Source organism: Crocodylus porosus, unplaced genomic scaffold, assembly GCF_001723895.1.
Source record: "Crocodylus porosus isolate Cpor-Errol unplaced genomic scaffold, CroPor_comp1, whole genome shotgun sequence".
In the NCBI taxonomy this organism is placed as follows: Eukaryota; Metazoa; Chordata; order Crocodylia; family Crocodylidae; genus Crocodylus; species Crocodylus porosus.
The window spans coordinates 11559727-11572471 of NW_017728922.1; the positions used below are offsets into that span (position 1 = coordinate 11559727).

Genomic DNA, 12745 nt, shown 5'->3' on the forward strand with positions numbered 1-12745 from the left:
CTGCTATAAATATAACTGGTCGAACCTTGAAATTCCTGTCTTGGGAAAATGTTAGCAGTTTGAAATATGATTTCATTCTGAATCTGAATAAATACAATATTTTCAAAATTTCTAGTTAAACAGAATTTGGGAAATATTTTGTTTTGGAAATCAGTATTTTAAGAATTCTATGTCACAATGTTATTTTTGTTCATTACAACACACAGAAGAAATACATTCATTTAAGAGGAAAAAAGATTAGACAAATCAATTAGTCCTTAATAGTAGCCGCCCTTAAAGTCTTTAAAAATAAAATCAAATACAAATGTTTGAAAATGCCAACAATTATTTTATGACATATTATGGTATGTCGTTAGAAGAAGTGTATTGTATTTTATCACCAGCAGGCAACCCCTGCACTGAAGCACCCTTGTGCCCCAGCCAGCCAGGGCAGCATCTACATGTGTGCTGCTGCAGAATTTTTTGCAAGTACTTACAAGTACTCTCTTGCTGCTGTATCTTACTCGAGCCTAATAGGGGCACACTTGTAGATGCTGAGACATTTACTGCACAGCTAATTAGTCTACTGTGCAATAACCATCTTGCACAGATGTGCCCAATGAGTAGCAGCTCATTGGTGATGCTGGTAGCCCAAACAGAGGTATACAAGGGAATTCTTGTATTTCTTTGCTCCCTTGGGCATGCACGCAGCAGAGTTCAACATTGAACTCTTCTTCAGTTGCATGATTTGACTCTAATGTATGATTTGACTCTAACGCATCTAAATACACTGCAGAAAATAACTGAAAATCCTCACTGGACTTCAGGATATTTATTGTAAAGCAGTGAGTGTTTTGTTTTGTTTTTCTGAGCAGAGATAAATGTAAGCAAATAAGTTCTAATTGAAATTATTTGATTTGATTTGATGAGACCTTGGGGTTTTGATGGTGTGGGGGAAGGGTTGGCAGGTATTTAAATTTCAATACTCTCCTTCTGCGTGTGAACTTCTCTTCACTTTAAAGTATTTTTTCTCAATTGATCATTTCAATCTGTTCTGATTTAAGAGCTTTCTGTTCCATCAGGAAATTATCCTATCTTATCCAGCTGTTTTTGGTGCCACTTTTCCAAGTTTGCTTTCTTGCTTACTTGTTTTTCAGTGTTTTACTTTAAACCCAGTTTCTGGAATTGTGAGATCATGAAAAATCTCAACTTGTATGTGGCAGGGAAAAGTTTATATCTCCCAACATTCCACAGGAAAACTTGAAAATGTGAATTCTAATGGCTTCAAAACTAGGAGACAAAACCCCCTGAAATTCAGGATTTAGTGTGTTACAAATTTAAGCCAGTCACATGATCTAGAGGTACTTGGTTCATGATATATTTACTTTTTAAAATAACAGGCTCAGATTGTGTTCTCATTCACATCAGATATATCAGTATGGAGGGATTTCACATCTTAAGTGCAGAATCTGCTTCCTCCTAGATGCGTTTTTTCCATGAAAGGTTTTCCCATGTGTTTCATGGGATCGACCAAAATCTCATTCATTTACATTGTTGCAGCTTGAAAGCACTTATGACTAGGAATCAGAGTGTGCTTCTTTCTCTGAAAGAGAAGCTCTCTGACTGGGCAATGAGGGAATTTGGAATCCTGTTGGGATTATATTTTTTTAGTAGATTCACTCTATTGATAGAGCTGTTCCTTTCTGGCAAATACCAGGACAATAGAACTGTCTCAACTTCAACGTTACTTGAGAAAGAAGCTGTCTTTTCAACTCAGCTAGCCACACTCTCAGCTGTCATGGTGCTGCATATATATCTAGGTAGACACAGGAAGGCTTCAAATCCAGATCCTAACTTCCCTGAAATATGAGGCCATCCAAGTGGGCAAATTTCTCTTCTTCCCAAATTTGGTAACATATTTTAAGCCTTGTCTCTACTTGTTGTAACAAAAAATGTGGCTGCGTGGAGGTGTGGATGGTATATACAGTGGGTAAAATGTAGCAAAGTAAAACAGCACCCTATTTGGTTTATTAATTATTATTCATTGTTTGGTTCTTTCAGGCATATAAGAGGAAAACAGAAGCAGCGAAGAAGGAGTATCTAAAGGCTCTGGCAGCCTACAGGGCCAGTTTGGTTTCCAAGGTAACAGACAATGTGCTTTATACATGAGTCTCTATGGATGTGGCAATGATAAATTAGTTGCAACTCATGGAAATCTCTGGGGAGGAGCAAGTTTATAAGAAATACACTGTAACCGTGCTATCAAAACTAATATCAATGTTAACTACCTTCTGTAGAAGCTAAATGAAATGATCCACAGGCACAGCTTGAGCATACACAATGAAGCCAGTTTTTTTTCCTTAACACATCGAAATAAAATCTTGTTTATTCTGGCACATTGAAATGTTTGAAGGCCAGGCTTCTGTGATATTTCCTGCAGCTGGATTGCTTTTTTTAACCACACTGACTGCAAAATTTCATATGCAAGTTTAGATAGGTTTCCATTTTATCTTGATACCTCCATGAAATCACAGTGAAACTAAATTGTCTGCACTATGTTATCAATGCTCAAATTATTTGCATTCTGCTTCCACTTAGTATCCCAGCAATATGCTGACATGATACCCAGGAACTGGCCATGTACAGGCATTTGTTTCTTCTGGGAGAATCACTGCTCTCCTGGTAAAAAAAAATTACAATAGTACAGATGTTCACTTAGTTTCTCCTGGGGGAAATATACCCCCTCCAGAAGAAAGATCTTCCAGGTATCAACCTGGAAGATCTGTGTTGCACAAGAAACTCTCTCATAAGAATGAATGAATGTACACTCCCTCCCAGTGTGATCTTGAGTGGGGAGTGGTCCGAGAGGGCACTGGAGCTCTAGTCCCTTCCCAGACTAGTCCAGAAGAGTACTGGAGCAACTCTCAAAGCTCTCTGCTTGCTCCCCAGACTGGGGAAAATTTGCTAGATGTGAATGTCTGTTCAAGGCCAGTGGGTGAAATTCACACCTGGTGTGAACTGGTGTAACACCACCCATAGTTTTATACCAGCAGAAGATCTGGGCCAGTGCTTCTATAAATCTTTGACAGTTAGGTCCCTTCCAAGTTCCCAACAGTGGTTTCATATGTATTCCAAGAAAGAAATTTGTAGGCCTCTCCCTAGATTATAGAAAAGCCCCCATGGAACTGTGCAGAATATAAATAACCCTTCCCATCCCAAGCCCAGGGTCCCCCATCTCAACTATTAGTGTCTCCTGGAATCTAACATGGATGCTGCATTCTCCCAGACATACTTGTATAATCCCCCACTACCACTGATCAGGTACTCAATATTTGCCATCAATAGTAAGAGGAAGAAATATCCATCTGTTAGGATTCATTTCCTGAGAAGGAAGAAGGAAGTCATCTACAAACCTTCTACCCATCCCTATGGAGATATGCGTATTCTCCACTTTCCACTCCTGGCTTTTCACTGAAGAGCCTGCCATTCACCATGCATCTTCATTGGCAGGTGCCATATCACCGGTGGGGAGTAATATATCTCTGCCAGTGAGGAAGAGAGCCGGTGCCTGATGACTATGACTGCCCTCCAGTAGCTGCTTTCTTACATCTCAGAGTCCTTCTGCTAGTTCTTGAGCCAGGAAGGCCAGTGAGCACTGCAGGGGTGATACTTATGGCCCTCAGAAGGGGCTCAAAGCTCTATAAGTAGATGTACCTTATTCCAGAGCTGTGCCTTCTAGCTATCAAATTCACTGAGCCATGAAGGAAACCTGGTTGAGCCCAGCAGGCACAGAAGTGTCACACTGATCTGGCTCCACCTACACCACTATAAATGTACAGTCACAGCAGTTGCTTATCAGTTTGTACTTTGAAGTCACACTGTTGTCAGTGAATGCAGAATTGGACAGTAAGGAATACCTGACTAGGTGGAAGAAAAAACAAATCCTTTCTGTTCATTGATGGACCCACCCCTCCCCCACTCTTTTCAGCAGCACTTCCTGCATCTACCCCAAACAGATTCAAACTGAGTTCAGGTTGGACTCAGGCCAGTATCTGCTTTTGTGTTTCTTAGCCCAGTTCAGAATAGATAGCCTGCTGGGTGGATCCCTCCTGGGATTCACCATTGTCTTGTTATGTGTTGTTTATGTTTGTTCCTTTAGCAGAGGAGATCTCTGGTGACTCTCCTCTGTAGTCTGCAAAATGGGTCGCATTTCTCCTTACCTTTCTCCTATATCCCTCTTTCCTCAATCCTTCTAAACACCCAGCATTTCTTTGCTCACCACCTGACATTCCACAGCCTTCCTCATCTTTTTGTCTCCATTCCCTGACATCCCTTTTCCCATCTCATCTCCATTAGGCAGGAGTTTGCCTCCTGGTAACCTAGGTTCTCACTATAGCTCATGCTCTGGGGATGATATGACACGTTGTTGAAGGGAGTCTTGACCTGGTATCTCTTTTCTGGCTCAGAAGTGCCCAAAAATTCCTGACATCCCTTTGAGATATGGCACTGTAGGGGGCTGTCTATCCGGACTAGGGCACAACTTGTGTTTGGCAGTCCAACATGTCACAAAGCACTAGGGCTGTGCAAAGCTTTGGTAGCTGATTCAGTTCAGAGGAGATTTGGCCCAATTCGGGGATTGAATCTCTGAATCCAAAATGAATCGGAAGACCAATTAAAAGTTCTGAATCAATTTGAAGCATCTAAATCGATTCAGAAAAGATTTGGCCACTTGGAGATAGGGCCATAGACTAAGCAGGCAGCTGACACAGCTGCCTCCAGCTGGTAAGTGTGTTGTGGTGGGTGGAGTGGGAAGGGAAGGGGTGTAGGGGGGGAAGGGGCTGGGGCTGGGGCTGGGACAAGCTGCCCAGCTGGGGTGGTGGGGCACATTACTTGGGCAGAGGGGTGTGGGATGCGGGTGGGGAAGCGCTGGGAGCGGGAGCTCTTCCCTGCTGCCTCTTGTCCAGCTGGGGGCAGGATGCAGGCACAGTTCATTCCAGGCAGAAGGAGGCAAGTGGCAGCAGGGAAGAGCCCCCAATCCCAGCACTAATGCGCCTGCATCCCACACTCCCCACACTGCCTGGAAAGTGGCAGCAGGGGAGAGCCCCTGCTTCCAGCACTGATGTGGGTGCAGCAGTTCTGGGAGAGGGGGCTATGTCCTGCTGCCACCCAGAGCATGCTATGCCATTGTGCCCTGCCCCCCTATGGCTCCCTCTGCCAGGGCAGAGGCAGACACAGCTGGAGGAGCTGCAGAAGAATCGTCCATGGCTGTCTTGCTTGGCCACATCCCTTGCTTGGCCCAGCCTCCCAGCACATTTTAAAAAAAAAAGGTAAAAAACCACACACTCACCAGTTTTGGCAGTGGTGACTGGGGCCTCCGGGCACTCATGGCAGAACCCCCCCCCCCCCCAATGCAGCGTGGGTCAGTGAGGGGCAGCAGGGATTGCCCTCACTGTTTGGCACCCATGCTGCAGCTGCCCCATGGTTCTTGGCAGGGCACTGCACACTGCCTGGGAGCTGGGGTGGCTCTACCTCTCAGCCAGAGCCTGGCACTGCTCAGCCTCAGCCACCTCGGCCTGCCAAGCCACACTGTACAGTGACAGCTGCTGCATGGGTGCCAAGCAGGAAGGGCGATTTCCACTGCTCTGCGCTGCACAGGGGGACTGTGCCATGAGTGTCCAGAGGCCCCAATTGCTGCTCCTGCATCCAGTGAGTGTGGAGCTTTTTTTTTTTTTTTTAAATGCTGGGACTAGACTGGGGCCAGCCAGGTGGGGGATGGGATTGGGCAGGACTTCTCCCGTGGCTCCCCCCACCCAGGGAGAGGCAGGCACCCAGGGAGACGAGAGCCTGCAGCTGCCCGATTGTGCCTGCCTCTCCCTGGCCAATCAGAATCACCGAATCTCTCTGAATCAGCGCCGAATCTTCCAAAGAAGATTCAGCCAACTCTATTCAAGACAGTGATCTGAATCTCCGAATCAAATCAATGTCCTCTCAATATGCCAAATCCAAATCCTAATTGAATACTTCCCTTTTCACACAGCCCTACAAAACACACCCAGGTGCCTTTCCTTCTTTTCTTTTGATATGGTCCAGGATTTGCAGAGAATTCTGGGCACAGTTTGAGATGATGGCTGTTGAAGAACCTCTAAATGGGGGCACTAGTGCAGAAAATGAAAACCCAGCAATTGCCAGATCATTGGATAATATGGAATGTGGCAACAATATAAATACATAGATAACACAGTCAGTACTACCTTACAAATATCACAGGTTCTCTTGTGCCCTGCTGTCCCACTGACAAGTGCTGGGTCAGGCAGGGGGTGTTACAGACAGGTACCACCAGGCTCATGTGGACCATCATTGTATTGGGAATTGTCAGTGAGCCTGCTGATCTGACCTCCCAACTTCCTTTCTGTTTGTTCTTCCTTCCAATAGATGTATGAAGGGTTTGGATTTACGGGTGTTTTCTCAGGGATAAGTCAGCAGTTTAGACTGCCATAGGAATCTGCAGTGTGTTCAAGGAAAGGCAAAATGTGCTGTTTCCCCAAGCCAGGTGAAACACAAAGGCTATGAGAAATATGTGTGGATTAGTAGGGAATGAGAAAGTGAAATATCCCAAACAGTAAATAAATAAAAACCTAACTATTGTCATAACAGCTGAGAGCTGAGTAAACAACACATGGCAATAGTCAGAGTAAAAGCAAAACAAGCCATGCTGTAGAGCAGAGACCTAAGAAGGAAACCACTACAGGGGAATAAGGATGGAGACCAATTAGCAGCTATCAGCATCAGCATATGAGCACATATTTCAGTTTTCATTGTGGAAGAATAAGACTGAGTTGCAGTGAAGTTACAGGAAATAAGTACCTCCAGTTCCAAGCTCTGCTGCTGCTGCTGCTGCTGCTGCTTGAGTGCCCCTGCCTTCTTTATCATCATATACATTAATTTTATTTATTTTTAGATTTATATCCCACCCTATTTAAAGGGCTCAGAGCATCTTACAATAAACAAAAAACCTGAGAACTCCAACTTCCTCCCTCCCCACAACAGCCACTTCCCTGCCCAAGCCCCTGCACAAGCAAACCCTGTTGCTAGTCTCAACCACACATCCTAGATGTCACTTACACCCAAATACAAGAAATCTTTTTCTACCCCTGTCACTTACCACACACCAACTCCCACCACCCTGCTTTAATCTCAGGGAAGATCCAACCATGCACCCCTTCTTCTACAGAAGGGCTGTGGCTGTCACCCCCTCCCCACAACAAACACACCTAATTCCCCCCCCGCCCCATTCCCTGCCTTCCCCTTCCCCTCTCCTTGGTGCCTGCCCAAGGACACCTGCCAGCTTGTAGGGCCTGCAGCCTTGCCAGATCATTCCCCCCACTTTAGGTGGCCAAGCTGGTACCCTGGTTTGGACCCTTAGTCCTTTCCCAGAAGGGAGAGGGATGGGGGGAGGGAGTGATTCCAGCAGTTCCTCTCACTATCACACCTTTTCATTCCCCCAACATCTTCTGGAGCAGAAAGTAGGGGGTAAGGAATAAAGAAGGCCCTGAGGTATTGGTTCCAAGTCAGCTGTGACCAAGTCACATAGACTCCAAAGTGTTCCTAGAAGTGCTCTGTGCCTTCTGATGTACTTTGAGCTGAGTGATGACCTAAGTCAAATGCACAGTAGGGATTTAACAGACAAACTTTCTGTGACTCCGTGGGACATTCAGAATGTTGGCTAGGGACATGGGTAAAGAACATTTTTCTTTTTGCGCAATGGTGTGTGGCTCCTAGGTGCTACAATGATACAAAAAAAAAATGATAATAATTAATAAGAACAAAGGACAAAAGACATTGTGGCAGTGGGGAGAGAAAAGGAACCAACCAACAGGTTCTAACCAAAAGGCAGAGGTTACGAGGACTACTTAGGGACAAGTACCACTCAGCTGAGGAAGATAAGGGCAAAACTTGAAAGCAGGTTGGGAAAGGAAACCTAGTGGGGAGAAACAAGAGATAAGGACTGATGGAAAAGTTGTCAGGTAAACACCCAGGTTTTATTGCTGGAATTCCACCTTTATATTTATTTTGTTGCTAGTTCATTGCCAACAGGGACTGCCTGTCCTCACAGGGTGTTCATTCTCCTTCTCTGTATATCTCTACTCTTTCTGATATTCCAGAAGAAGCAAAGGCAGATCTATGTGCCCATGGCCCTTGTAAGCTAATGTCACAAATGCCTGTCAGACAGCTCTATAGACATGACAGTTCAGATATATGGCCAGCTGACATTATTCAGCTACTGCACATGGCTTCAGCCAATGAGATCCAAACACCCTAAGCATTTGTATCAACTTTTGCAAAGAAATCGGAAGCACAGAGACAGATCACCGATAAGTGTTTCCCTTTAATATCAATCAGCCAGGGAGAAGCCCAACTCACTTCAAAATTGCAGAAGGAATATCTAAATTAAGAAGTAGCAGTTTTCAATCTCCTTTCTCTCTCTCCCATTCTCCCCTCCACCTCTGCCATCCATATCACAAGGGTATGTCTAGCACTGCACCCCCAGTGCTGCCAGGAAGGGTCAGTCTTGAGCACTCCCCACTGCTCCCCACCATGTATCATCAGCAGGGAAGCAGGAGCTGTGGTTTTAAACTTGGTGCCATTTTTGTCTCCCCACTGCTGATTGGCTGGGGGGCCCCGCAGCCCTGCTGCTTGCTGCTGACAGCAGGGAAACAAAAATGGTTTCCAAGTTTAAAACCATGGCTTTTGCTTCCTTGCTGATGAGGAGCAAGCAACAAATGGGGCCCCTGATTGGCAGGGGCCCCTAAGCCTGGGCCCCACTAGCCCATGCATTAATCTGCCTATGCTTGTACACACCAAACCAAATAAATTGGCCAGTGTATGGCAATGGAAGTATGTTTAGCAATCTCCTCTTCCCTCAGAAAGGGTGTCACCACAGAAAATATTAGCTTTCTTTTGAGAACTGATATTAGCAAAGCCCTGGGAACCTATAAAACTTGTAAGGGTCTGACAGCCACTTGCATGATGCTGTGTCAAACTGAGACTTCAGTGATGCCAACTGCTAGTTATGCAGTTCAATCTTTAATTTTACAAATAAACCCATATCACTTGAAATTGGATTTAATTACAGCTGAAGTAAACATGTGCTTCATGCTGTGGACTGAGAACTGAGGAGCCTTGTCTAATTCAGCCACACTTTGAAGATTAAGAGCTGTGGCAAAAAGGTCAAAAAGGAAGTAATCTAAGCCCCTTTCATGTGTTTTAAGTGTTTTAAAAGATTCTTAACTGCGCTGAATGTATTTAGTACTAGCTTGGCTGGATATTTTGATATTGGTATTCTGTTCATGCCACCTATAATGTAGTGCTGCAGCAACTCTGCATACAGCAAGGAAGCAATAATCACTGTTGTGAGGTTATTTTATTTTTCAAGATAGAGTTTCAATGGGTGACTTTCATATTTAAATAAACTTGGATATGAAAGCATTTATAGGCAAAGAGATTTCCTTTTGCAAGCATCTGCCTCAGAAACCTGCATATTGGACTGACAAAAACTATTTGCAGTTAGATACATAGATTCATAGATGTTAGGGTCAGAAGGGACCTCAATAGATCATCGAGTATACTCAGAACTTGCAGTGTTCTTGTGAGCATAGAGTACTACCAGGAGCATTGGCAGTGAGGACACATTTATTCCATTTTCTTACATTGCCAGGATGCATGGAGCATTGGCAGAATGCTCCATATAGAATATACACAATGAATAGCTCCATCTTAACTTCCAGCTAGGGGAGAAGCTTTATTGGTATTTCAGATAATAACAAAATGTAAACTTGATCTTAGCTTTCTCCCCAACATAGCTGTTGCTAGTAATTCCCTACATGACCTTCTCTTTTCCACTCTGGTTTTTGCTCTCCCAAAGATACAGTTCAAACTCATTTATACCCTCATCAATACTAACAAGACCCATCCAACTGTGCTAGTCATCAGTAGTTTTTTTGAAACTTTGTGTACCTGATCCTAAGATGCTGAGCTGCATTCCTTCACTGAGTCCTAGTCACTCCTGCCCTGTTGCATGTTGATGTGAGATAAAATGACTATTTTATCTCACACAAGACTACCAGACTTTTAAAACCATCCCTAGAATGTCTGCAGTTCCTGAGTACATGCACATGTGCAGGTCTGTATGCATGTGTTTATGGGTTTGATCATCCATCCTTTGGGGTCGATAGCAAAACTTCAATGCATGGTGGAAAATCCTGCATGCATATTTTTGTGTGTGTACATGTATGTGTAAGGGTTTTTTTCCTCCCAGCCCAACTTCTTCTCCTTGGTCCTACAGCAGAGTCTTAATCCTTGGCACCATCTGCACAGTAGCTTTCAATAGTAGGCAAGCCAGGTAAGAGCAGCCAAAAAAGATTAAACGAACGTGAATGGACATAAGGGGCTGTTTGAAGTCTGATGTAGTTAAAAGTTCTACCTAGCTTAAGAGTCCCTCTCTAAAACATCTAGAGAAACTCCAAGGATCTTGCATTGAAATGATAATATGTAGTGAACTAACCAACCTAACAAATGAAGACACTTGATCACCAGCAAGGTTTGCTTAGAACAGAGTGTTTTCTGGGGTAAAGACAGAATTTGGAGGTGCTGCTTCATTTCTGTGTCTGGGGTATGAGGTGCCAGTGTTGTGGTTGTGTTACTTGAATCTGAGAAATACAGAAGCAGATATGAGAAGACAGTAGGGGAGAGATGGGTGCTTAGTCCCTTTGAGTACATTCTTCTTTAATGAACACCATCAGTCTTCTCACCTGGCACTCCAAATTCATCACTGATGGAGCCACTGTGTATATGCAGAAATACTCACTGGAAATATCCCCACAGAGTTTTATCCATCTCCAGTACAGAGTTTCTGTAGCCAGGCATAAAGCCTGGGGCAGCAGGAATGAGGGGAAAAGGATATGTCTCAGGAACAGGAAATGAATGTGGGAAAAGAAGGATGAAAAGAATAGAAAAGAATCACTGCTCTTCACAAGGGAACCAAATCTACTGCTGTTACTACTTTGATGCCTTTGCAGAGAGGTTTTGTGAAAATATAAGAGGGGAGAAGAATTTTTTTCTTATTGTCAGTCTCTCCAAAAAACAGTTCTTTGTACAGTAGTGCTGTTGGGAATAAAAATAAGAATAGGGAGTGCGCCCTCATTGCAGGAGGAAAAAGACCAGCCATTCCATTATAGAGCCCTCAACATGAACAATCCTGGTTGTTTAAGCCTGAGAATATCCTGGTTATTCCTTTTTCCCAGAGTTGAGGATGTTATTGTATTGTGCATTATAAAACCCTATCAGGATTTGGGGAATGCACAAGATTAAAGAAGCAAAATTTTACAATCTTATTTATTTTTTTTACTGGAAAAGAAAGTGATTCTAATCATACATTTCTCTGAGCTTAAAAACAAACTGCAGCCAAGCAGCAGTTTCTGAGTTGTTCAATGCCTTAGTTGTGCTCCAGGCTGTGTTGAAGCCAGTATTGAGTTACTGGGCTGTATTTTTCCCTTCTTTGGATACTGTAGTAGTACTGCTTTTGCATAACAGGACATAGGCAGTGTACACACATAAGCTGACTAGGTCTACTGTTTTGACAGGAAAAGATGTTGCCTTTGCATATGTACCCAACATGAGGAATAAAAAGTTACAACAAGGGGTATGAAACAGAAAAACAAACTATTAGTGACCTGTTGAAAGCAGTGGGTAAGGATGCCAGTCTGTGCATGGGAAGGAGTAGGCTATATTGTGTGAGAAATAATGTAAAATGAAAGAAAAGGAATCTGGGAAATAAAAGGACTTTGCTGGAACATTTCAGGGGTGAAGAGGCATATAGGGAGAGCAGTGCAGCCTTTCCTTATTTAAATAATTGTATCTTTCCTTCCTCTGATAAGCATCATCTTCAGTGTGATTGAGAGGGTTGGGGATATGAGTAGAGGTGGATAACATGTTCATCATTTAAGGAACCTTTTTTTTCATTTGACATTTCTTCCATTTTCTCACAGAGCTCTGCCGATCAGGGTGAGACGAAAAGTGCCCAAACCAATCAACCTTCCAAAATGATACCACCAAAACAGCCCATGTATACTATGCCACCTCAGGCCTCATCACCTTATCCTGGTTTAGGCTCATTCCTGTCCCCATCAGATCTTCAGAGTTACCGTGGACATCCTCATCCCAGCCTCTCCAGAACCCTTAGTTCCAAACCCATGTTGCCTAGCATCAGTGCCTCGCCACCTCCTTCTTTCCAGATCAGTCCTCCTCTCCATCAGCAACTGTCTTTGCATCACCCACAGAGCTCCATCCTCAATCAATCACTCAACATGCAGCAGGTCCCACAGCAATCCATCTTGTCTCCTTCCATGGCACTACAGGTACAGCCCCCAATGAGCTCTTCACCTCCAGGGCAGCAGGTAAGTACTCTGGGTCCTGAGAACTGGTTTGAAAAGGAGCATAGTTTCAATACTAGATGTTCCATGCAGGGGTGATGGGTGCCTCCTGCATCTGGGGGGGGGGGGGGGCACAATTTGTGGGTGAGCCTGGGGGTGGGCCAGAAGCCCCATGTGACCAGAAGAGGCCAGCCTGGCAAACTGTGGACCACCACACAGAGTCCTGCAGCCAGAATTTCTGGCCAGAACACAGGTAAAGCTACCTCCACCCCCCAGGCAGGAGGGTGGGCCCAAACCTCAAATGCAGCTGCTGCAGGCACTGCAGGAGGAGCTGCGTC

General features: G+C 44.3%; 1 protein-coding gene across 5 annotated transcripts in view; it reads left to right on the forward strand.

The window, feature by feature from the left end:
- TOX2 (TOX high mobility group box family member 2) overlaps nucleotides 1-12745 on the forward strand; it is a 397146-nt gene that overhangs the window by 343999 nt on the left and 40402 nt on the right. For all 5 annotated transcript variants that reach the window (XM_019539708.1, XM_019539704.1, XM_019539707.1 and 2 more), the window contains 2 exons: nucleotides 2041-2121; nucleotides 12024-12431. In XM_019539708.1, coding sequence (XP_019395253.1) covers nucleotides 2041-2121; nucleotides 12024-12431 — 489 coding nt within the window. The remainder of the gene's footprint in view (nucleotides 1-2040; nucleotides 2122-12023; nucleotides 12432-12745) is intronic.